The sequence below is a fragment of the Pseudorca crassidens genome, chromosome 10 (genome assembly GCF_039906515.1).
Source record: "Pseudorca crassidens isolate mPseCra1 chromosome 10, mPseCra1.hap1, whole genome shotgun sequence".
Classification (NCBI taxonomy): Eukaryota; Metazoa; Chordata; class Mammalia; order Artiodactyla; family Delphinidae; genus Pseudorca; species Pseudorca crassidens.
Genome location: NC_090305.1, coordinates 53756517 through 53783265, shown reverse-complemented (window position 1 = coordinate 53783265; position 26749 = coordinate 53756517). Strand labels below are relative to the sequence as shown.

General features: G+C 47.0%; 1 protein-coding gene across 7 annotated transcripts in view; it reads left to right on the top strand.

The window, feature by feature from the left end:
• The window catches only part of OSBPL10 (oxysterol binding protein like 10), a 376742-nt gene that overhangs the window by 316097 nt on the left and 33896 nt on the right, over positions 1 to 26749 (top strand). For all 7 annotated transcript variants that reach the window (XM_067753588.1, XM_067753586.1, XM_067753589.1 and 4 more), the window contains one exon: positions 26377 to 26526. In XM_067753588.1, the coding sequence (XP_067609689.1) occupies positions 26377 to 26526 (150 nt within the window). The remainder of the gene's footprint in view (positions 1 to 26376; positions 26527 to 26749) is intronic.

Below are 26749 nucleotides of genomic sequence, written 5' to 3'. Positions count from 1 at the left end.
TCTTTTCCAGAATGCCATGTAAATGGAATCACGCAGTGTGTTCACGTGAGCCCGGCTTTCTTTGTTTAGCATAATGTGTGCTGTGTGAATTGTTGGAGGCAGTTATTAGGTGCCCGGACACCGACCCCTGGCCTGGAGGGAAAAGATGGAGAGTCAGTCCTGTTAATCCCTCTCCACTGGGGACCTGCAGCAGGGGGTCTTGAAGCCGTGTCTCAGGAGTACGTCATCAGCTCCTATCAACCCCTGGGTTGACTGTTTCACTAGAAAACTTTGCCTGGTGACTTGTCTGCATCGCAGTGGCAGTAATGCCATCAAGAGACCACATGACCTACACTCCCCAAATCTAGCAGGTTCAGAAGGACTTCTCATAATGTCCCTAAGTACTAAGGACTCGATCAACATATAAATTAGCCAGTGGGCTTTGGTTAGAAAACTGCAGAATTTAATTTTCAAGTAAGTGTGTCAAAATCCCCACTTCCCCAAGGGAGGGCATTGTTTTACAAATAAGGGAAAGAGACAGATATAAAGATTTAGCTGAATTTTGCCTCAAGAAGAATTTTCGGGCTCTTGGTTGAATTGTCATCTTTAGCACTGAACTTTTGAACCACTTAACCGCATATAAAGCTGTTAGTTTTGAAATCCTCTGACATTCAAGTTGAAGCCTGACCAGTGTAATCTCAACCCATTTTGATCCTTTTTATTCTTCATCTCCACAGTACATCAATGTATAGGTAGATGTTAACTGAGCATGAAGTGTCAGGCATGGGATGGTGATAGAGTTTTTCAAGATAAGGTAATATGCTGTTTTGATCCTTTGGATAATTCTTTTTTTTTTTTTTTTTGTGGTATGCGGGCCTCTCACTGTTGTGGCCTCTCCCGTTGCGGAGCACAGGCTCTGGACGTGCAGGCTCAGCGGCCATGGCTCATGGGCCCAGCTGCTCCGCGGCATGTGGGATCTTCCCGGACCGGGGCACGAACCCGTGTCCCCTGCATCGGCAGGCGGACTCTCAACCACTGCGCCACCAGGGAAGCCCTGGATAATTCTTTTAACACGCATTTTCAACCTTACTGATTTGTTCAAAATATTTGACATGTACTTGTTGTCAGCTGTTTGACCATGGAGTGGGTCAGCTAACACATCCCTGTAATGGTTGAAAATCAATTTAGTGAATTCTGTGATAGCTCCACAAAGTTAATGGTTGCTACGTAGGAAATGTTGTCGATCACATTTGGACTTTGTAACAAGTAAGGTCGTGGGTGATATGATTAACCCCTTTCTACCCCACTTCCCACCCTGTCATTAGAGAGTTTGATTGCCTCTTCTTCCCAGATCCTGTAGGACAGATGTTTTTTCTCTTTGAGCCATGGCCTTTGAGTCACTACATCTTAGAATAATCTTTAGGGGTCCAGTGGCCACTCCCCAAACTGGAGTGACTGACTGACTTGCCAAGAGTCACAGAACTGGCCAGTGGTAAAGGCAGGATGGACATCTAGACTTCCTTTCTCCCCAGCCAGTGCCCTTCTGTATATACCACACCATCTCCTGTGCCTAGGAGGATTCTTTCATCTGCAAATAACAGAGAACCCAACCGTTAGAAGCTCAAGCAATAACTACATTTAATTTTCTCACACAGTAAGACTTCTGCCAGTGAGTGGCCGTGGGTTTGTTGCAACCACTCCCGATGGCCTCGAAGATACAGGCTCCTGGAAAATGGTATGCAGTTCCTGAAAAAAATTAAAACTAGGACTACCATGTGATCCAGCAGTTCCACTTGTGTGTATTTATCCAAAAGAATTGAAATAAGGTTCTTGAGATATTTGCACCCCAGGGCTCATTGCAGCTTTGTTCCTCGTAGCCAAGAGGTGGAAACAACCTAAATGGATGAATGAATGAAGAAAATATGGTGTATGGATGATATGATAGATTGTTATTCAGCCTTAAAAAAGGAATGGACCTTTAGAAACATTATAATAAGTGAAATAAGCCAGTCATAGAAGGACAAATACTGCATGATTCCACTTACAGGAAGTATCTAAAGTTGTCAAACTGATAGAAACAGGAAGTAGAATGGTGGTGGCCGGGGCAGTGGGGAGGGGATGGGGAGTTGCTATCCAGTGAGTGGAGAGTTTCAGTTGTGCAAGATGAAGGGTTCTGGCGGTCTTCTGTGCAGCCATCTGCGTGTAGCTAACACTACTGTTCTATGCACTTCCACATTTGTTAAGAGGGTAGATCTTATGTGCTTTTTATCACAGAAAAAATCGATCACTTCTCTCTTAAAAAAAAAAAATGGTTTCTTCCATTCTTCTTGCTGTTGGCTTTTCATCCCCATGCTTGTCATGGTGGCAGCATGCCAGCTACAGTCCCAAGCATCACCTGCTCACAACATTCTTTTAGAACGTGGGACGAGATGAGAGCTCTTCCCAAGACACTCTGTGTGGGAAGGGAGGTCCCCGGCACACTTTTCTTGTTATCTCATAACCAGAACTAGAGCCCCCCCAAGACCCAGCAACTGGGTTTCCATGACTGCTTTAGAGTTACCACAGTCACCCTCCATGGCTTTGGAGGAGGGTGCTAAATCACAGGGATCTCGAGTCCTGGGGGGACCCACATTGGGTCCCCATTAGCCTTGGGGAGTAACAGAGAGTGTGGCTGGACCCCCATACCTGCCCCAAGCAGGTTTTCTTCCTGCAGTGCTCATCTTCAGTTTCCATAGGACTTTTCTAGTGGGGAGGGAGGGATAAATTGGGAGATTGGGATTGACACATACACACTACTGTATCTAAGATAGGTAACTATTAAGGACCTACTGTATAGTACAGGGAACTCTACCCAATACTCTGTAAAGACCTATGTGGGAAAAGAATCTAAAAAAGAGTAGGTATGTGTATATGTATAACTGATTCACTTTGCTGTACAGCAGAAAGTAGCACAACATTGTAAATCAACTATACTCCAATAAAAATTCAAAAGAATTACAGATTCCCAGATCCCAACCCAGGAAAAAAAAGGCTTTTCTAGCCCGACTGTTTCATCTCATAGACCAACTTTTTTGAGTGTAGACCTCTCTCTGATCCCTCATTGAAGACTCCAAAATATTTAGGAAAGCACCGTGGGCATAGTAGACACTCTGTAAATATGTGATGAATGAATGGACGTGAATGATAAAGTCCATCTGTACTGTTCATAGCCTGAGGGCATCCTTCTCCCCGTCTTCATCTCTGTCCCTCTCTCTTTCCTAGGGGTAAGTCTAACCTGTTGAGTGGCAGGTGAGTTATGTATGCTGCTGTGACAAGTGATTCATTGATGGCCAGTGTCCTGGACCTCCCTAGTCAGATGGCTTTCTTACTAATTAGTCCATTTCTGGTCGTTGGCCTCGACCTATCCAACAGGTACTAGGTGGTGGTGGTGGTGATGTGTGGAACTCTTATTAAAACCTTTTCAGAAGATCCACAGAGGGCATTCCATTTAGGTTCTGTCATTATGGAATGGGGAGTGTCTTTTAATCATCTGGGTTTTTTCTTCTCCTCTTCTGGCTGTTGGTTTGGAGAGAAAACAGTCCATCCACTGTGCAAATGTAGAAGAGACACCTCCTGGCTACCAGACCCTCGACACTTAGAAATCAGAAGGATCCAGGTTGTTGCTTGTGCTTGAAAATAGACTGCTCTCTCATAAGTATGCTCTGTGTTCTCAGTATAGTAAGATAGTAATTATTCATCTTCTCAGTTATTTGTTCATTCATCAAACATTCATTGCACTACTATGTGATGGACATGGAATGGAGAACTCCTTAGTTTAGCAGATTTTCATAGCTCAGTACTATGAGATGACTTATACACTCACCTCCCTGCAAATTCATATGTTGAAGCCCTAACCCCTAATAGGACTGTATCTGAGAGTTAGGGTCTTTAGGAGGCAATTAAGGTTAAATGAGGTCTTAAGGGTGGGGCCCTAATCCAATAAGACTGTAGCCTTGGAAGGAAGAGGGAGAGAGATCTCTCTCTCTCACTTTCCACCCTGTGAGGACACAGCAGAAGGCAGCCGTCTGCAAACCAGGAAGAGAGCTCTCACCAGAACCCAGCCATGCTAGCCCCCTGATCCAGGACTTCCAGCCTCTAGAACTGTGAGGAAATAAACTCCTGTTGTTTAAACCACCCAGTCTATGGTATTTTGTTAGCCTGAGCTAAGATACTCAGCTTATTAACTCTGTGCATTTTTCACAATAGTTATTTTTTTATAACTTGAGATTAGAAGCAGGAGAAATGGTTTTTAGCCAAGTGATGTTTCCAGGTTAATTTGCCAGCACCATGGAGGTGCTGGTTGTCTGTGGCTGCAGGCCGTGGTAGTTAAGATGACCGTCTGTGGCATCTGGCATCATGGCATTTGGAGACATATTTCTGCGGTGTTCTCACAGGCTGTGATTGCTGAGAACAATCTCTCTTCCCATGGCCGAGAGCTCCTATCTGTCAAAAAGAGCGTTTTTCTGCCCTCTTCTCTTCTTAACAAATGGACAGCAAACATAGCCATCACACACAAACGTAAGCTCTGTGTGCATTTTTCAAGGGCTTCTTGAACTTGGTTTCTGGCCACATTAATGAGCTCTCAGAGGCACAACAGTGTCATTTCCTGTGCAGCTTTGGGGGATTCATTTCAATTTTTGCTACTTTTTTCAACGACTTGTTCTGCCCTTCATTCCTTTTCCTTTTTTCGTATCCCTTTTTGTGGGTGATAATAAAGTTTTGTTTTCTTGGCTGGTGTTGCTTTTATAAGAGCGAGGTGGAGTATAGTCATAGGTCCCCAATCACACCTGCTCAGGGGCCAGTAGGGTGTGTCTGGGGCTTCCAGTGGGTTCAACCCTAGAACAGGCCAGTCTTCGGGGAGCCTTGGGGGTGGTCACCGTGTTGCCTCCCTTTCCTCCCCTCCCCCCAGGCCACTGTGGCTTTGTGACATAAACACCCACCAGAGTGTTGGGGACACAGCCATCTTGGATTTGCCAGTTGTGAGCTGGAGCCATATGAAAAAAAATCAGCACCAGGTGGTATAATCTCTTCTATCCCGCCGCAGTCCCCAAAGGATTAAGCACTTTGAAACTGGTGAATGAAGAGGGCTTAAAGCACTGCAGTGTTTAGTATGGGTTTTCCCTCCCCCCAACCCCCTATCCTGAGTCCTCTTCTCTTTGCCCTGATATCAGTTCTTTGGCCATAGAGGGAGAAAGTCAGATCTGAAGCATTGGTGAAGAGTTGAAGAGATTGTAGCCATGTGGTAGGATAATGTTTAGTGTCCTGTTGTTTTGGGTATTTATTTTCTTCCTATCCCTGTGACCCCAAATTTCACAACCCTGTCTGCTTTCCCCCTAGCCTGCCTCGCCCCATGGGATACTACCAGTAGAAACGAGCTCTTCACCATCTGCCCGGCTTACATTTTTATTTGCCCACAATGAATAACTCTTCTCGAGGTGATTTATATGCTGTCTCAGATGCCGTTCACTTTCCAGAGATGTGAAGTCGATGCTCAGAGATTTATGACCTTGGGGAAAGAATGTTATGGAAGAAAAGAGGAAAATCTTTTCTCACATATACTTCGGGCTCTGCCTGAATTAATCAATGAGTTCTCGGATCCCTTTTGCAATGTGGATTGAGTTTTGTAGATGGATTATGGGGTGCGGTGCAGGGGCTGCCTCTGTGCTATATTATAATTGTAAATTTAAAATTTTTTGGTAATGGTGATAGATGAGCAGCTCAGCAGAATGGAGATGGTATGTGTATGTGTGAATGAAATTGTCTAAGTTCTGATAAAGATTTTACCCCCTCTGGATATAGGACTCAAACAACTGCCCCTCTGATACTTGAACTTACCTTACCAGCAGCTGTCTGGCTGTCCATCCTGTCCCCAGTCACCCCAGCACCAAAGCTCTCCTTGCCCCTGCAGATATTAGAGCAGCAGGGGCCAAGCAGGTAGGCTTTGTGAGGTGACAGATGAAGTCAAGTGTCATGTGACACCCTGTCACGACCGTCTTCTTTCTCCTCTGAGGACAACTCATAGCCATCGCTTCCCCAAAGCCCTGGGTCCCTTTTCTCTGCCATTCACCATCTGCAGCCAGCTAATGAGACATCGGACTGTCCTATGTCATTTGTGGCTCCCTTTATTAGCTACAGTAATCCCGGCAAATGACCTCATCACAAATAAGTATAAGAAGATGGGCAGAAATACAGCCATTTGGAGGAAAAGGAAACCATAACTTTTTTGGAAATGAAATTAAACCTAACTGAGAACAGTATATCAATCCTTAAAGCCATAAAAATGTCCTTCAGATTGCCCCAAATCTCTCTTCACATTTTCCTTGATCTCATCAGAATTGCTTTCCTTGAAAAAGAATAAGAAATGTATAGAACTTGATTGTTTTATAGTTAAAGTAATACTGCAAGAGTATCAGATCTTCCTACAGCAAATGTATAGTATTTAATCCACATTCTGAGTTTGAAAGAGCTTTGTGGGTTACTCTGGAAATGCACCTACACCATGAATGACATTCTTCTTTGGAAAATGTGTTTCAGATCCCAAATATCTTCTTTTCAATGGCTTGTGTACTAAAATGCAGGGCCAGTTTGTAGTTCTGTCTTAAAAAAAAAAAACATGTAATCTGGGGAGAAAACAACTCCTTTGGGGAGTGTGAGGTTTTCTTATAGTGACTGAAACCAATTTCCTGCACTGAAGTGAGAAAAGAAATGCAAGCAAGAGAAAGGGACTATTTTTATGTTTACGTGCCTTTTAATTTCATTATGATGCATTTTTAGAGCTAAAAACCTTACTTAGAATGGGATCTTACATAGAGATTCCCAGAATGAGGAAACACCTTTCTGTTTTAGATGCTGCTCTGTGAGATCAGTGGTTCTTCACTAGGTGAGTAGAAAAGTGGGGACAGATGTCATAACAATTCCTTCCTGAACCTCAACAGAAGACCTTTATAAGCATCAGAGTGCCCACCTCACAAAAGCAAGCTTTTTGTTTATATTTTTTTAGAACACAGATTCCTTAAAGAAGCAATCAGTAGAACATAAGATACAAAACAATAACAAAGACAGTGAGAGATCCTCTTTCAGGTAGTTTGGCTCTTGAGATGAGTAAAAAGGTGTTTCAAAGCTACAGGGGTATTTTGGAGAGGTGAGGTTAAATGATTGCATTTCTAGATCATAGGAATGAAGCTGATTCTCTTTCTTCTCTTGGATCTGGTCTAGAGTAGATGTCAGTTTAAGTTGTCCCTCGATGCGGGGGTTAGCATGATGTCTCTAGGGTTCCAGCTGTGGAGGCTCACAGAGTTGGTTGGACCCCAGCTCTTGGACTTACTGTCTGTGAGAACGTGGGCATGCGAATTATCAATGGTAATGATCGTAGTAATTTCCTGATGGAAATGTGATGAGAACTCGATGAGACAGTGTATTGTCAGTGTTCATCTCGGTGCCTGGCATATAGTAGGTACACAGTAGTCAGAGTCTTATTCAAATTGTCTTTGACCTGCCTCTCTTACCCCAGTCTGTAGATAGGAAGTTGGTTGAGGAAGCCCTATGAGCATTTGTTGTTAAGCTCTTCTGGGTTCCTCACGCGAGATTCATTTCTCTTATGTAGTCTTCCAAAAGAGTATTCTGGGTGTAAATGATGACAAATGTATATATTTATACGCTGGGGCCTGATTCACAAAGGGCTTCCATTAATAACTTACTCAAACTGGGCTTCTCCAGGTAGAGCTGATTTAAGCATTATCAAGGCAGTTTTGTTGCAAGGTAGGTGTCTTGCCTGGCTTCTCTCTGAGGAAGTCCTAAAATCACCCAGCCAGCTGGCAGGGTGGGCCCAATCCAGTGGGCATCTCTAAGGCAGGCTGCCCAGGTGGGTTGATTTTCACAGCACACCCCAGCTTTGCCCACAAGAGGAAGTCTGGAGTGTAGAGACATAAAGGAAATATCAGGTAGGTTGTATTAGTTTCCTGTTGCTGCTGTAACAAATGGCCACAAACTTAGCCTAAAAGACACAAATTTATCCTCTTATAGTTCTGTAGATTAGAAGTGTTACGCAGGTCTCAGTGGGCTAAAGTCCAGGTGTCAGCAGAACGGCATTCCTTTCTGGAGGCTCTGGGGTGAATCCATTTCCTTGGCTTTTCCAGCTTCTGGCGGCTGCCTGCATTCCTTGGCTTGTGGCCCCTTCCTCCATCTTCAGGGCTAGGAACCTTGCATCTCTTTGACTCTGCTTCCATAGTCCTGTCTCCCTGTGATTTCTCTCTTCTGCCTTCCTCTTCCACTTTTAAGGATCCTTGTGGTTACACTGGGCCCACCCAGATAATCTAGGACAGTCTCCCTACTTTAAGCTGCTTAGCACCCTGAATTCCCCATTGCCATATAGCCTAACCCAGTCACCATCCTGGGGATTAGGACCACACATCTTTGGGCTGTTATTCAGCCTACATAGCAAGTGAGTTGGTTGGCAATCACAAAGACGTTAGATAAACCATGAAAATAAAAGTGGGATGGACCTCTGACTTGAAAGAGAGCCAGTGGTTCCATTGCTCCCTTGGAGGAAAGCAGTCAGCTCAGCTGGATGTGTTGTCGGGAGGAAAGTAACTGGCTGTGCCTTTTGTCCAGAGTGAAACTTTGCCAAGCTGACTTTTCCCAGCCTGCTGCTGCTCCTCACCCCTCCATCCCCTCTGCTGCCCCCAAGAGCCTCAGTATTAAGCCAGACGTGACCCATGAGGTCGTCTCTGACAGTTCACACAGTTCAGATCTTGGCACCGGGAGGAGGAGGACCTGAAAAATTTTTGCAGAGTAATTGTCGCGTAAACACAGCATAGGACTTATAGGAAGTCAGAAGTAAAAGTCCACTCTTTCTTCCTTCCAACATACCTCCTACAGGGAGCTACTGTATCTCTTCTGGGGAGTCTGTTTGCATAGCAAACATATATACTTTAAACAGTTTTTACAACAGTGGTATCACACTATAGATAATGTGGCTCTTTAATTTACAATAGACTTTAGGTATATTGTTTGCATTCCTTTTAACAGCCACAAAGCATTCAACTCTGGGTGTATCATAACTCGTGGAATCATGTACCGTAATTTATTTAACCAGTCTCCACGAGAGACTTGTAGATAGTCCAGTTTTCTTTTACAGGTAGTGCTCGACATATATTTGGCATACTAATGCACATATGTCTTATACAGGGAAACTGTCTATCAGTGGAATTCAGGCAACGTACGTGGGAATTTAAAATTTTGCAAAGTATTACCAAATTGCCCTCCGAGATTGAGCCAAATTTATACTCTCAGCAATGTGTGAGGGCTGCTGTTTCCTGTTCTTTTGCCATTAAGAATGAATATCAAGGTCCTATTTTCTTTTCTTTTTTTTTTTTTTTTTGCTGTACGCGGGCCTCTCACTGCCGTGGCCTCCACAGGCTCTGGACGCGCAGGCTCAGTGGCCATGGCTCACGGGCCCAGCCGCTCCGCGGCATGTGGGATCCTCCCGGACCGGGGCACGAACCCATGTCCCCTGCATCGGCAGGCGGACCCTCAACCACTGCGCCACCAGGGAAGCCCAAGGTCCTATTTTCTTACCAGTGCTTTTTAAGAAGAAAAATGGTATCTTGTTTCATTTCTATTTGTATGATTATGAATGAAGTTGAGAATATGCTTCACGTATTTATTAGCTCTTTGTATTTCTCTTGTTTTCAGTGTCTTGTTCACAGCCTTTGCACATCTTCCCATTCAGTTGGACTTTCTAATTAATGTTTTATAAGAATTCTTTTTATATTAAGCCAATTAGTCCTTCATAGTATAAGGAAAATATTTTGTCCTCTTTTTGGGTGTACTTTCCCCAGGAAGGAGCCCTTCGCTTGAATTGGTTTGAGTCAGATTCCCCTTACTTACATCCTTTCAAATGAATTTTGTGTGTTGCTGTCTAGGGCTGCCCACTGAGATGAGCCACGGTGTTGCTGTGTTTGTGGTGGCTGTTTTATAGGGAGGTATCACACTGTGGGAACGTACAGGAGCTGATATGTACACCCATCCCTCCTGGAAACATCATCGGCACGAATCAAGCATCCTCTCACTGAGAGCATTGGCTCTCCTACCCTCAGCTTCTCCCTCAGGCAGATGTCAAACTGTGTAGTGACTCATTCTCTGGTGGTTCTGGTTTGGACACTGTCTCCATCCAGGGTCTAATGTTGCTGGATTTTAAGGCAGTTTTAAGCAGGATATTTATCAAGTTGAAAAAAAAAACCCCAATAGTTCTATTTCTCAAAAATGAAGTACTTAATGTCAGAAGTTAAATTGTTTTTTCGTTTTAAAGACATTGGGTTATAGCATGGTAAAATATTCAGTTAAATATCACCTACCACGGGGTATTTTCAAACTCACAAGAGGGCTGTGTTTCATCATCACCCTTTATGAATGGGATGAAGATTTATCGTTCAGGAACAGAGCATTTTTCAAATGTCTAGCCAGGTGACAGAAAGCCTGGCTCTGAGAGTCATTGCAGGACTGTGTTATACTGGAGACATGGAAATGCTGTGCATCAGAATGATCTAGAAAAGGAAGAGACAATTTAATATTTAAAAGAATGTGGGTCCTACCTGAGACATTCATACCTTAAAATTTACTGTGCTCTTTTTGTGCTACATATGATAATCCCACAGTTAAAAAAATATATATTTTATTGAAGTATGGTTGATTTACAATGTTAATTTCTGCTGTACAGCAAAGTGATTCAGTTATACATATATATATTCTTTTTCATATTCTTTTCCATTACGATTTAGCATAGGATGTTGAATATAGTTCCCTGTGCTGTACAGTAGGACCTTGTTGTTTATCCATCCTGTATATCAATATAGTAGTTTGCATCTGCTAATCCCAAACTCCCAATCCTTCCCTCTCCCACCCTCCTCCCCCTTGGCAACCACAAGTCTGTTCTCTATGTCTGTGAGTCTGTTTCATAGATAAGTTCATTTATGTCATATTTTAGATTCCACATGTAAGTGATATCATAGATATTTGTCTTTCTGTGTCGGACTTACTTCACTTAGTATGATCATCTCTGGGTCCATCCCTGTTGCTGCAAATGACATTATTTCATTCTTTTTTATGTTTGAGTAGTGTTCCACTAGTAGTGTTCTACCACATCTTCTTTATCCATTCATCTGTCAGTGGACGTTTAGGTTGTTTCCATGTCTTGGCTGTTGTAAATAGTGTTGCCGTGAACATTGGGGCGCATGTATCTTTTCGAAATATGGTTTTAAACCCACAGGTCTGATCATTAATAGTGCTCACTACACAGTGTTTTCATTACCCTGGGATGATTACAGCTGTCTCACACATTTCCCCTTGACATTTTCATTGAATAAAGCATTTGAGAGTGGGGCAAAGCAGAGTATGATACTGTGATGGTTTTTAACGTAGAAGGCATAGTAAGCCTCATCTGGATTTTATGGCCGTGAATAATATGAAAAAAAAAATTGCTGCAATTACCCTCTTAGATCCCGAGTATCAATTCCCACTTGAATAAAAGTACAGGGAAAACTTCTTTTAATATCCGCTATCACAGTGGCTAGAAAAATGGTTGCACGTGATGCAAATTAAAAAGCAGAGAAAATGCCAGCTATTTGAGCCAAAATGTACTGAGTGGGATTTAGAGATTGTAGGTTTAATTGAGCCTTATTGGTGCTTCCTCATTGTAGAATTAAGAGCTGTGGTGGTTTTCTTTCTGGTTTATTTCTTTTTTCTACAAGACACTAGATAGAGCCTGTTTTCTCTGAGATGCTTTTCCCTAAGTTTGTTAGTTTTTACTGAAATCAAGACATGATAGACAAATACCAGAGAGTTTTTAAGAGAAGTGAAGAATCTAAAATTGTCCAAGCTTGGGGTTGTTTCTAAAATTCCTAGCTTTTGATCTTCTTGTGATACTAAATCATTGGATCTTCTGAGAGTCAGAAATTCCCAAAGGGGATAGTAATCCAGAAACTCTACCCCTTGAAGTGAAATGGCATAGATTTCCCTGATTTTGGTCCTTGAAGGCTGGGATGCGTCTGTGTGTGTATTGATATGTGCCTGGCACACAGGAGTCCCCTGTGAATGATGTCCCTGGTGGCCTGGACAGAGCGTTATCTACAGAACAGTTTTCCATTATTCATGATGCAATCCCTTTTTGTCTGCAAAGAACAGTAAATACCTCTTGCTTCCAATGACTTGTAAATCAAAACTATTCTGTGTGGATTCCCTGGTGGCGCAGTGGTTGAGAATCCGCCTGCCAATGCAGGGGACATGGGTTCGAGCCGTGGTCTGGGAAGATCCCACATGCCATGGAGCAACTAAGCTCGTGCGCCACAACTACTGAGCCTGCGCTTTAGAGCCCGTGAGCCACAGCTACTGAGCCTGCATGCCACAACTACTGAAGCCCGCACATCTAGAGCCTACACTGCGCAACAAGAAAGCCACCACAGTGAGAAGCCCGCGCACGGCAATGAAGAGTAGCCCCCGCTTGCTGCAACTAGAGAAAGACCACGCGTAGCAATGAAGACCCAATGTAGACCCCCCCCCAAAAAAATAAATAAAAACAAAAAAAAGTTTATAGCTTTCTGATCCTGTTTTTGGGCCATCAAGTGAAATTTCCAGAGCCTGGTCTAATGTTGAGAAATACAATTTCCTTTTTCAACTTATGCCTACACAAGATTTTGATGGAAGTTGTCCATTTGTCCATGTTTGACTCCCGTGTCCACACTGGGCACTCAGGATTGGGTTTGGGGAATCAGAAGAGGCCAGTGACACATTTTCTGCTACATCTTTCCTGGGTGCCAGGCCTCTTAACACGCCTGCTGCTTTTCTGGGCTGCTCTCCGGAGCCCCTATGGCCTGGGATCATTAGAGCAGCGGTTTCTCAAGTGCTGGCATGCACCCCAAACACCTGGGGGGCTTTGGTAACACTGGGGTTCTCCAGGGGGAGGGGAGGAGGTGGGCTGGAAGCCTACAGTGGGCGTAGAGTTTCAGTTCTGCAAGATGAAAAAGTTCCAGGAATCTGTTGCCCGGCAATGTGAATAGAGTTGATACTGCTGAACTGTACACTTAAAAATAGTTAAGGTGTTAGAAAAAAAATAGTAATTGAATATAAAGTGATTTGTCATAACTCATGGAACTACGCACTAAGGCCTGTACATTGTACCACATATAAATTCTATTTCGATTCAAAAATAAACATCAAAACACAAACATAACACAGGTCTGGGCCCCCGTCCCCACAAACGTAACACAGGTCGGGAAGTCTGGGATGGGGCCCAGACTTTGCATTTCTGTCAAGTTCCCAGCGATGCTGAGGCTGCAGGTTCGGGACCATGTGTTAGGCCTGATCCCGAGCTTCTGCCTGCTCCATTCTGCATCCCCTCATTGCTTTGCATCCTTTTTCCCTGTGCCTGCCTCTAAGTATGAGCCCATGACTGCATAATGTGTGGAAGAAGCAAGGTGGTCTAGCAATTAGCGGCATCAAGTGTAGACTCTGAAAGGACCACTAAGGGGGTACCATCGACTTTAGTCTCCTTGTGTTTATTTTCTGAATAGAGGCATTCACCATCTGCAGAATCAGGAGAAATCTATCACCCAGCACAAAACATAAATCATTAACAACTGTGGATATAGAAAGCCAGAATTCTGTTCTCGGTGCGCATCCATGGTTACAAAAGAAGCAAATCACAGGGGGACCCCCCCCCCGATATATCATTCTGTCGTCTTTTTGTTTCTTCGGTGAAGGTGCTTGTAAAATGGTTCATCTGTGGTTCAGTAGGAATTTTAGAGTTTTAAAATGATCTGTTCTCACTGAGCTTTTTATTGCCAAAATGTCAGGAAAAGATAGGCAAGGCAGTAACCTGTGAGCGACCCTGGCAAGGCTTCCATGTGGGGTGTTAGAGGAGGGACGGATTCCCTTTGCCCCGGGATCATCAGAGCCTGCATCAGGGCATGGGTGCTCTTTCTGCAGAGAAAGTGTAGAACTTGGGACTTCCCTGGTGGCGCAGTGGTTAAGACTCCACGCTCCCAACGCAGGGGACCTGGGTTCCATCCCTGGTCAGGAAACTAGATCCCACATGCATGCTGCAACTAAAAGTTCACGTGCTGCAACTAAGCAGCCTGCGAGCCGCAACTAAGAAGCCCACAAGCCTCAACTAAGACCCAGTGCAACCGAATAAATAAGTATTAAAATAAAATAAAATAAAGTGTAGAACTTGTGCGATGATGAAAATATTTTCTTTGCCAACTGACCAATATGGTAGCCACCAGCCACCTGTGGCTGCTAAGTACTTACAGTGTGGCTGGTTAAATTGTATTTCATTTTAATTAATTTAAATAGCTACTTGTGGCTGGTGGCTACTGCGCCGGGCAGGGTAAGTCTAGGCTGCAGGAGGATTAGGTGAATAGCAGGAGGGGATGTGACAACAGGGGTCTGGGGGACGAAAGCCCGAAATGCTGGGCTGAGTGAGTGGATCGTTTTCTCTGGGCTGTGGGATGGCCTTGAAGACTTTGAACAGAGAAGCGGATGTTTTGGGAAGAACATTCTAGTGGTGCAATATGAAACAGAGCATAAGAGGAGGGGTCTGCAGCAGATGAGAATCTGGGAAGTGTTCGGATCCTATGAGATGTGCCCGAGGCCCAGCGTGTGATGGCAGAGATGGGAGAGGGAAGGGATGTGTAAGCGGGTGGGTGTCGGGGTGCTGGGGCACTGGGGAGGCGTCTGTGAAGCTGCAGGCCTCAAACCTGGGTGACAAGGAGGATGGTGAGTGAAACAGAGGAGGCGGGGTGCTGCAGGGGCCCGTTGAGGTGTGCGAGGTGAGATGCTAACGGCTCTTTCCCACTTGAATGATGCTGCGTCTGAATATCCTGAGCTCTCTCCTCTGTGGCTACATTTGCTCCCTCCAGAGCTTGCTTCTTCCTTCTGAACTGCCTGCCGCCGCCTTGCTGCTCCCCCGTGGCTCCTGCGGTGCTCGCTGTTGACCCTGCAACTGGGAGCCCACACCAGCCACTGTCTGCACAGAGGCTGCAGGCCCAGGGGGACCCAGGCCGTGTCCTACACTGTCTGTGCTCCTCTCCTGTGCCTCACACAGAGCCTGATGGGTCTGTTTGTGCACGCCGTTCTCCCTCACGCTGAACCGTGGCTTCAGGAAGCTTCCAGAATGGTTCTCAGTGCCCGTCACCCCTGCGACAGTCACATCGTGGCTTAATTAACAGGCCATTCCTTGGGGCCTGGGTTATATTCTTCAGCCTCTTAGTGATCGTCCGTAGTTGCTCACTTCCAAAGGGGAAAGCCAAGTGTGTATTTACTCATTCAAGGAATATGTCAGTGTCAAGTCCTATCTTTGTTGATAGAGACACAACAGTGAACAAAACACAGCCTGGTTCTCGTGAGCTGACCTTCTCCAGGGGACAGAGGTGATCAATCAGCATATGATACGATCAGTGCCAGGAGTGAAGGAGCAGCTGGGGGCGGGGCATGATGGAGAAAGTGGAGAGGACGGTCAGGTGACACTTGAGTAGAGATCTGAGTGAAGGGAGGGAGGAAGCCATGCAGGAATCCAGGGGGAAAAGGGTGGTAACAGTAGGTGCAAAGGCCCTGAGGTAGACGTGCACTTCATGTGTTCTAGGAACAGAAAGTGGCTGGCGGGGCCTGAGGAGGGTGTGGGAGGGATGCGGTGGGAAGGAAGGTAAGAGAAGCAGTGGGGCGAGATCACATGGGGTCTCCTGGGCCCCAATAAGAACTTTGATTCTGAAGGAAGTGGGGAGTGTTTTGAGCATGAGTTAGAGGATCTGCGTTATGACTGAAGATGACTGCTGGTTGCTGTGAGGAGACCGAGGCCATAGAGGGGGTGCGGGAGACTTGCTGGGAAGCTGTTGCAGTAAATAAGTGAGAGCTGACGGTGGCCTGTGCCAGGGAGTGGAGGTTGTGAGAGTAATTGGATTGTGGATGCAACTGGCAGGGTTTGCTGGGGGCTGTGGTGTGGGTGGAACGTGAGGAAGACTGGAGTCAGGGGTGGTGCTGAGGCTTTTGGCCAAGTGGCTGGAAAAATGAAGTTGCCATTTCCTGAGACAGAGGATCACGTATTGGAGGTGTGAGTTGCAAGGTGTGTTTTGGATATATTATGTTTAATATGCCTATTAGGTAGTGTGTTAATTTTCTATTGCTGCTGTAACAAATTATCACAGACTTGTTGGTTCAAAACAGTGCAAACTGATCGTATTATAGTTCTGTAGGTCAGAAGTCCGACATAGGTCTCATGGAGCTAAAATCGAGGTTTCTTTTGGAGGCTCTAGGGGAGACTCAATTTCCTTGCCTTTTCCAGCTGTCAGAGGCTGCCTGCTTTCTTTGGCTTGTGGCTCCTTCCTCCATCTTCAAAGCCAGCAATGCTGCATGTCTGACCAGTTTCCGTGGGTACATCTCCTCTTCTGACCACAGCCAGGAAAGAGTCTCGAATTTTAGGGATTTCTGTGATTCTGTTGGATCCATCTGGATAACCCAGGATACTCGCCCTGATTCCAGGCTTTAATCACATCTGTAAAGCCACTTTTTCATGTAAAGTAACATATTCACAGGTTCCAGGGATTAGGACGTGGGCGTGTCTGGGAGTCCGTTGTTCTGCCTAATAGCTTAGGGGGTGTGGATAGACAGTTGGACACACAAAGCTGGAAGTCAGGGGAGAAGGCTGAACTTGAGATATAAACTTAGAAGCCATCAGTGTACAAATGGTTTAAAGCCACGGCATCAATCACATGGGCTTTCCAAGGGAGTGAGTCTAGTCCTAAGGGCAAAGCCACATACAGTCTGGCCTGAGCCACACCTCCTTGTCACGTCACTCTGGTTGGAAGGGCCCCGCCTTTCTCTGCTGCCCTAAGCGCTGCTCCTGGGTGAGACTCAGGCCGGAGTCTGGCTCTGCACACGTCACCTTCCTTCTGGCCTTGTTTGACTTTGCATCATGTGTGCATTTATTTATTTGTTTTTAATTTTATTGAGATATAATTCACATGCCATGTCAATTCACCCATTGGGAGTGTGCCATCCTGTGGATTTGAGGATGCTCCCAACTATGTACCACCAGCGCTACGGTCAGCTTTAGGATATTTTCATCACCCCAAAAGGAACCTTACCTCTTAGCTGTCACCTCAAATCCCCCCGTCCTTCCGTCCCCACCAACCACTAATGTACTTTCTGTCCCTGTAGATTGGCCTGTTCTGGGCATCTCATATAAGTGGGATCATGTCATGTGTGGTCTTCTGTGACTGGCTGGCCTTCTCATTTTAAATCTGGATTTTGTCTTGCACGCTCCAGTTTTCCCAATTTTTCTTTAGTTTTATTCATTCAGTCCTTACAATTTTTTTTTTTAACTGAGCAGCTATTATAAAACCAGGCTTTGTGTTGGGATTCTAGAAATGAAAGCCTGAGTAAGACAGGCTTCCCATCATCACGGAGCTCTGAGGTGGGTAAGCTGACAACGCCATGGCTGTCACTCTCCCCTCCTGAGCTCCCGGCTGATGTTGCTGCTGGATCGGGGCATTCTTCCTCCCAGATCCTGGAGGAGGCTTCTAATCCACATCCACCCAGAGCCCTAAGCAGCCAGCCCCGATCATCAGTGTTCCTGTACCAAAAGAGAGCTGACTGTCTTGCTCCGACGGGAAGGCAGATAGATGGGCAGTTGCATAAATACAGTTGGGTAAGTGCCGAGCTGGGCACGGACAGGGTGCTTAGGGATTCCTGGTTAGGATGGAGGCATCGCCTCTGCTCCCGTGAAGCATGATTGAACTAAGTGTCGAATGATGAGTTGGGAACTTACCAGTCACACCCAGGGCTGGAGAAAGAAAGGTCCTCCAACAGATCCCCGCTGGTTGAATGCAGAGACCGTGGCTTAAGACCGCATCCTTCTGTCTTCAGTATCTCACGCGGTGCTTTGAGTTCGAGGCAGCTGGTGCAATGGTAACTCATTCAGGCCTGGTGACTGCTTACCCTTCAGCCCACCCCAAGTAGGAGGGGGGGTCCTTTTATGTCTTAAACCACCACTTTTCCTCTTATCAGAGGCCAGGAAGGCTAGGATGGGTCTCAGGGAATTTCTTCCCTACCTTTCCTGGGTAGCCTTGGATGGCAGACACCCCTGTACTGTCACTCCCTGCAGACCACAGCAGGTCTCCTGAGGCCAGGGGATGGCCCGCACTGTCCGATTCACTGTCCTGGCTACTGTGTATTTGTCCCATGTGGTTCCCGGATCTGCATGTGACTCTAGGCTGAGATTTGTTGGAGGATGGATTTCTATGAATCCCTTCCTGCTGCAGCCCCAGGTCCAGGAAGTGATGCTACCTCATGGTCAGGGCCATGGACTATTTGGGGGGCCTGGACCTTTGCAGCCCCAGAACCCTCGGTGTCATCATTGCTGAGGAGGGCCTGGGAGACAGCATGGGCAGCATCCTGCAGCTTCCAGAAGGATGCTGCCGGGACGGGAACGAGCGCAAGCAGGGGTGGTGGGCACTTCAGCTGTGGTTTCTAGATCCCCGTGGCCGCAGGTCCACCATGTGCCCATGAGGATGCTGCAGCCTCACGAGAGCAGCAGGCTTTTGCTCAGTGTTCCCTCTGCACCCACTTCCCGTGCTCTGACTTCCCCGGGCCTCTCAGCAGCCCTCCAGGGGGTGGGTGGTACCATCTCCACTTCACAGGTGAGGAGACAGCCTGCCAGGTGGAAGGTGGCGGATTCAGGATTTATGTCCAGGGCCGTCTCTCTGCAGCCACCGCGCAGAGCTCTCCCTGGATGCTTTGCTGCCTTGCAGAGCTGTGGTGATGCATCCCCTTTCTTCTCCTTCTCATGACCTTTATCCCCATCCTCAGGGGCTTCCTGTGAGTTGGGAAGCGTGACCCGTGCTGCTGGTGCCACCCAGGACTAGGGCGCGGTGGGCGTGCCCCTTCACCCTGCAGAGCTTTGCTGAGCCCTCGGCCCGGCTGTGAATTCAGTGCTGGGCTGGGCTGGAAAGGGCTGGACTTCTGCTGATGGAGAAAAGGCCGTAAAGCACTGGATGCGGCGCTAGTACTTTGCTTGACCCACCATGCTGGCACCCTCCCCGTGATTCCCGGTGCCCACATGCCAGGGCCAGGGGTCCTGCTGATGTGCTTCCAGAACCTCAACTGCAAAATAATCACCTCCCTCTTTGTTTGCAGCTGCTGCTTCCTTTTTCCTTTGCGGTGCTTTCTTGAGGTTTCCTTTGCTCCTTCGCAATTCCTTTCTTTTCTGCTTTCGTTTAAAATGATTTTCAAGTAGACGCATGGATGCTGGAAAAGGGCTGGCGATTCTCCTCCCTCTGAATGCTTACCTCACGTGTCTTGAAAGGAACGCTTTTCAAACCTTCTTGGTGTGATGTTCCCGATGACCTTGGCTGATGACGAATGTACCCCCCCACACCCCTCCCCAGAAGCAACTTCCTTCTGCCTTCCAGGATGTCTTTGATTTAAAATTAACCTTTCTGCAGGTCGGCCCCTTTGCTCAGGACGAGCATCTGTGCTTGCAGTCTGTGAGAGCCAAGTGTGGTAAATGTGTATGTATGTGTGGGTAGAGCCAGAAAGCCAGCGCATCCACTGGGAGGCGGCAGAAGGATTATGATGGCAGTGGCAGCCAACTCAGTGCCCCCCAGATGGCAGCTGGGACCAGCAGGCTGCGTGGACATGCTTGTACTTGAACCTGTCAAGGATAAGAGCCAACTTCTCCGTCAGGTCCCCCCCACCTCGCCACGGTGGCCTCATTGTACCTACCTCCAAATGGCCAGATGAGGTCCCCTAACTAAGGGGGTGGCCTCCGAGGCCCAGTCGGTGGCCTGGCTTCGACGTGTCTCCACAGAGAGGATGGTACATGTGAGGAGCCTTCAGCTGCCGCCCTGCATCAGGGCCGAGGGCCGTCAGCCGGACCAGACACCATCCGAAGACGTGTGGCCGACGGCAGCCCTCTGGCATGACTTGTGACCAGAGACAAGCATCCATCCGTTCCGACCGAGAGCCCTTCCACCGAGCAAGGATGGCCTACTTCTGGGGAATTAGAGAGACTCTTCTGGAGGAGAAACCCCACCTGTGTCGAGCGTGGGGAGAACAGTAGGTCCCCAGGAGCAGCCACTGCACGTTCAGAGGACAAACTTCACGTCTGTGTCTGTCCTCAGGAGATAATTGTTCCAAGCGCGTAGTAGGGAGGGCCGTGCACTTGACAGTCACCGGGTAGACGTTTCCTGTTGGGGAATGAGGGCCAGAAATTACTGGTGGAATTTGCTGGACGTCTGGCTGTCTTTGGGGGCTCCAGGCTCTGCTGATGCTTGCTGACTTGAGCCCCAAGTTGGACCGGCTCCTCGGATCCAGCTGTGCCAGTTCTCGTGACCTTGGGCTGTCAGGCGGGGCTTCTTAGGATTTCCTGATAAAATGTTACTGATGTGAAGATGCGCTCTGAGGACCGAGTCATGGTTGTGATAACTTGGTTAAATACACTGTGACTATTGAGATGAAAAATGACTAGAAATTAAAGAGACAGTAATACCATTTATCATTAGAACCAAAAAAAAAATTGATTTGGTTGTTGGTCCGTGGGTACTTGTACCTCTTAGACACTCAGACCCTCTTGCTTTTCTTCCAGTATTCACTGAATTTCCTTTTTTTTGTCCCCTTGGTCTGTCTCCATGTACCCACCCTCCCAGTCTCTCTGACCCCCTAAGCTCTGTCCATGTTTCACGTTCCTATTTTTCCTAAAACCTCTTATTTTCTGGAAGACCAGCTTCTCTTGACTTTTATCCCCTGGTCAGCAAAAGCAGACTCGCCCTGGTGGCCGCGATTGCATGTCATTGCATGTTCTGTGTAGTTGTGGGCTTGAGAAGCGCGTCACGTAAGAGGACACGTCATTTCCTGGTTACTCTTCTGCCTGCTGCTGTGATACAGACATTGCTCTCATTTGAGGGTATCTGAGGGCGGTGATGCTCTGGGTCTTCTTCCCCGCTGCCCACCTTTCGCTGGCCCCCAGAATACCAGAGAGTCTTCTTGACATGGCTGTGTTCCCCCCTTTTCCTGTAAGGACAATATCTGGGCTACGTTGGGTTCTTGCGTTCAATGCCAGGGTTCTTTGGGATGGCACAACCCACCCGTGCCTCCATGCCAAGGTACCAGCGTGCGGGGAGAGATGCCAGGCTTTAAAAATGATTGAGCTGAAGTGTGTTCGCTGCCAGAGGAGAATGTTCATTCTCTAGCCGGCTTTGTATCTTGGTCCGGTAGAATTTCAGGAGGGTGGTGGCTAACATGAGCTCAGTGGATTATGTTTTTCTGCTGAAGACGTTGTTTAGTTAAGAATACCTCTTACCTGGCAGAAGATGGCTATAGGAGTCCATCCCGATCCTTGCTGGAAGAGACCCCTCACACCTGCATGTCTGGGTTTTCAGGGCTCTTTGTGGAGCTGCTCCCCACGCAACAGTGAAAAGGCTTTTGGGAAGGCTGGGTAATGCCCAGGCCTCTCTCTAATGCCTTGAGTCTCAGGGTTCAGCCCTTTAAGACATTAGGTTAAAGAGGATGTTAGTACAATAGATCCAACTGCTTATACTGGCCCCAGCTGTCTGAGGGCCAGGTCTCAGTTAAGAAAGAAGGAGAGATCATTGTGAAGAGAGAAGTAGACCGTCTGAGGAAGGGAAAATAGGGAGCGAGGCCTGGGAAAGGGGGGTGGGGTGGATTTGGGAGCGTGGGGGTGGAGTGAGGCCTCCGACAGGGAATTGAATGGACTCTAAAGATAAATGTCTGTTTCCTGGGGTTTTTTTCCTGGAACTGACTCCAACTGTAATTAAATCACGTATGTGTATTGAATAAAAGAGGTTGGAATTTCAGTCTTGCTTAGAATTTGCATTTGTATTGAAGAATTAAAATTTTGTGAAAAAGAAGAGACGCTAAGAATGTTCAGTGTCTCCCCTACACCGGTGTCCCCCTTGACAAGACTGCTGGACCCACGTAAACCTAACTCAAGTCACGGTGTTGCTTCTGGCTTTGGTCCTTGGCCCGTGGAGGAGCTGCCTCCTATCAGATAAGGAGTAGAGGTTGGTGGTAAAGCAGGGGCACGTCTGCAGGTGCTGGGACCGTCTTTGATTCAACCACTTCCCACCCTGAGAGCCCATCTCTGTTCCATGACCCTTCAGACCTTGAGATCCTGCAGACCTTGCGAGGCCTGAGGTCAGCCCTGGACAGATACCCTTCTAAGAATCCATGGAGAGCAGGACCCTCTCTCCGTAAAATGCCCAGACACACAATTTGTATATGAAATGTCAAGGGTATGGGTAGGTATCTTAACGAGTGTCCATAGGGCCCAGATTAAGAATCCTTGCTTTAGGGCCCAGGTCACTGCTGAGCTACCAGGGGTGCCCCTGGACCCCAGCTGCCAGGTGGCCTTTTCCTGTCCATCACCTTTGCTTGTCCATCCCCCCACCATTTGCTACCAAGGCAAGAGTCACTGGATTGTTGTAGCACCCCATGTCCTGCGGTACTCATGTGGTAAGCAATACTGTCATAATTTTTTGTTTTTATTAAAGACCTCTTTTTTCCAAAGCCTGCTTCTCTTTACAACATATTCTAATTCCATTTTATCTTCACGTTTGTGTACATTTTTACGGTTCGGGCTGGCTCATTTGCAAAGCTCTCTGGGGAACGGCAGTATTTAAAGATTCTTCTTGCTTGAGTCTTAGGAACTGTCTCAGTCTTAGGAACTGTCTCAGAAAATAAGAAAAAGCCATTTCTTATTTTCAGTTTTCTTCTGAGGTGGAGAAAGACCGTTCTGCCACCTTTGATCACCTCAGGACGGTTGTCATCACTTTACAAGCAGAAATCCATTGGTACAGGAGGGCGTGGGCATACAGGGGTACCCAGGAGAGGAGCAGAACTTGATGAGCTGGGGGGGTGAGGATGTGATGAGCATGTGGGCCTGACTGTGGAAAGCAGACTTGGATCCACTGACGGTTACCGTTGTTGTGGATTTCACATCAGAACAGCAGAATCTGCAAACGCTTGACCCTAAAAGGGAAGGTTTTCTGTCTTTAAAACTCCATCAAAGCCTGGTTCTTCGAAATCTCCATTTCTCAGAGCCCCTGCTAACCATGGGTGCTTTGCGGGTGCCCACAGATTGGTGTTTACACGGCCAGTTGACCTCCTTCAGACCGATGTGCCCTGTTGGGAACCCCTACCCTCCATCCACGTGCCCCCATTTTGGACCCACACCAGAGGGTGGTCTCACCTTCTGCATATGGACTTGAGTTCCAGTGTGGGTGGAATTGGGGGTGTCCTCTAAGACGTTCACTGACAACGTGATGAATGAAACCAGCTTTATTTTTAAACCCTGATTATTTACTCAAGGTTGGATAAGAGAATTTTTGCAAGTTTTCCGAAGCTGCAGGAGACAGAAATGTTGCTGGATCCTTGTTTAAGCTTAGGGCACCGTCTGCTAAGGGTCTGTGCCAGTGAGGGGATGTGTGTCAGGCTCCCCGTGGCCTTTCCTCCCTTGGCGGGACTTCAGGGTCCCCAGGAGCTCTGGCCGCCATTCGCCCTGGAGTGAGTCAGCTTCTGAGGCCTGTGCACCAGCCTTAATTCTCCTTGCTGGAGCCAGTGTCCCTGACGGCATCACCAGACACAGGAAACGTGACGTTGATTGAAGTGGGACAAGCTGGAGAGGTTTGTGTGCACGGTAATGTATGTTCTTTGTATGATGTGGCGGGAGCTTGCAGAAGGCGTCTTGGCTCCTGGAAATCAGGGACCAGCTGCGTTTGGTTTCCAAGGAAGGCAGACAGCAGGAGACGCTTGGTCCCTGTGGTTTGTTAAGCATCTCCCTGCGAGTGTGGCAGTGGGTGGGAGGGGTGCACTGGCTTGTGGGCAGATGGGAAAATCACAGTTTCAGAAGAAAGAACAACTCTTCACTTCATAAAACTTGCTTGAGCTATTGATTTGTTTAGTTTACAATCAGTGCTTTGTGAGAGCAGCTAATTTCAAGCAGGAACAATTGCACTCCAGGTGGAGCTCCTTTTCTCTCTCTCTTTTTTTTTTTTGGTTTTTGTTTTTAATTTTTATTTTATATTGGGTATAGTTGATTAACAATGTTGTGTTAATTTCAGGTGTAAAGTGATTCAGTTATACACATACATGTATCTGTTCTTTTTCAGATTCTTTTCCCATGGAGCTCCCTTTCTTGTTGAGATGTATAAGGACCTTGAAAGCTGTGCCCACCCCCTTGAGTGCAGGATGGTAGCGTGATTTGCTTTCGATTGTCCTTTTTCCTGCCACACAAGACACCCAGGCCTTGCCCTCTCCTGCCCCGCTGCCCTGGGTGGAGGGGATGTCTGCTAATATAGGTGACCACCCAGCACGTTACTGCGAAGGAAGTAGCAGCTCCATCACCTTGGCATTGAAGGGAGTGTGTCTGAGCTCTCTGGCTTTGGTGGCAACTGACGGGAAATGCAAACTCACAGTGAATGGAGACAGCCACCCTTTAAAACTTGCCTGAAACCCAGAGGAGGGGGAAAGAGCAGGGAAGGTCAGGAGGGCAGGTATATGGGACGGTGGCCCTGCTTTAGCCCGTCAGACTCGTAACCACAGTGACCTTGGCTGCCATGGGCACTGCAGCACAGGAGCTGAAGCTGGAGGAGAGGTAGGCGGCTTCCAGGCATTGACAGCAAGTGCTGGCTCCTGTCCCTCTGTCTCTGATTTCCCAGTGTGGAATCAGGGTGGCCCATGGCCCCAGACTCCCCCTCTGGTTAGTCTTCTCTGGACCATGGTGGGGGTCAGGGGCCCTCAGTTATTTCAGTATATCTAGCAAAGCACCTTTCCAGTGATGTCACATAGCACACATGACATGAGTCTAGGGAACCAGGCACATGATGGAAACTTGACTTGTGGCTGGAGGAAAGCCCCATGGCCTTGGGAATAATTTGAGCAGTATGTCTATGGTAAATGTCCATTTCAACTGAAATCTTAAAAATGCTACCCCAGTGGAAAGAGCACCATATTCCCTCTGGAGTGTTGGTGAGGAAGGACAATTATAAACACCTTGATCGCTAAATAACTTTTGTGTTTTGGAAGTAGATGAGATGGTTCTTTGTAATGAGACTGAAAATGATTAGTTTTTGCTTGGATATTTGGGCAAGTCTGTATCCTTTTATATTAAAATGTTTGGGCTCCCGTGTTTCTGTATGTTAAGTTCATTAGTAATTACCAGTCAGCAGCAATTAGAAACAATTACGTAGTGTTTTGTGTAGAGTGCTTTTGCTGACATAGAAACAAGTACTATGAGAACATACATAAATGAAGAATGGTGAATAGGATTATTTCTTTCAACAGAATTGTGAGGACAGCTGTAATTGTAGCCAGAGTTCTTGGTAATTAGGTATTGGAAAATTATGCGCTCAGCAATCCACCTTGCATATTTTATTAACTTGCCTGCTTCCTCTGTAATTTGGAAAACTGGAATCAAGCAACTGAATGAATAAAACTTGCATCAAGGAACGTGCAGGGTCTGTTAGCCAGGTTGAAGCTTAGCATTATTATAAAATTTCAGACTTTTTCTTTACATTTTCATTTTTGTTTCCCTCCATAAATTAATGCCAGCACTGAGCCTTTTTTTTTTTTTTTTTTTACTTGCTGTAGTGATATTCACTAATGGGAATAGAAATAATTTCAGAGTAAATTTTCCCATAAATAAGGTAATGTCAGTTTCTGGGGTGTCTGACTTTTGCTTATAAACAGAGAAATTTACGTTAGCTATAGTGCTCTGCGTTGTACAAGTTAACAGGAGAATATTATTTGGGAATAGCCAAGGTGAAGGGACTCACACTTGAATATTATAGTTAGTTTCTTAGAGGGCAGGAAGCTTTCTTGTCAGGGGAGGTGCTTAGGCTAGAAGGCTCACTCACAGGTGAGGGGAAGATGAGAGGGCTCCTCAGGTGCTTAAAGGTGGGGCCTGCACCCCAAAGATCGTCTTCTGGGCTTCCCTGGTGGCGCAGTGGTTGGGAGTCCGCCTGCCGATGTAGGGGACGCGGGTTCGTGCCCCGGTCCGGGAAGATCCCACATGCCGCGGAGTGGCTGGGCCCGTGAGCCATGGCCGCTGGGCCTGCGCGTCCGGAGCCTGTGCTCCGCAGCGGGAGAGGCCACAACAGTGAGAGGCCCGCGTACCACAAAAAAAAAAAAAAAAAAGATCGTCTTCTGCCCACGGCCGGGAGGACCAGTTTATGGAGAAACTCTATCTGGGCAGGCTTGGGCTCTCTGCCCTTGCTAAGCACATGGGTTCGGTGCTGTGCTTCTAGCTTCTCAGGACCAGGCTGGTGATTTTTACTGATGATCTCGTTTTAGCCAAACTCAGGCCCCGAATTGGTTTTGTCAGAAGATGAGAAAAGTGACACTGAAGATCAGGAAGAGACAGAAGTGGGCGTCATGGAGGATCAGCGCAGTGTAATCCTTCACCTCATTTCTCAGCTCAAACTTGGAATGGATCTGACCAAGGTAGGTGGGCGTGTCCCCTGGGGCTTGTGGCCAGTCGTCTGGGTGCCTTCTGTCCCTCACAGGCTTTCCCGCTCGGGAGACTGGGGATGCAGAGTGGGGAAGGGTCAGAGCTGCAGTCAAGTGTGGATGTTCCGGGGATTATTGGAAAGGATGTTTTATGTAAACGATTATCCCCAGACCATGAGCCTTGCGTTTGCTTCTCTGGAGGAGCTGCGACGCTTCA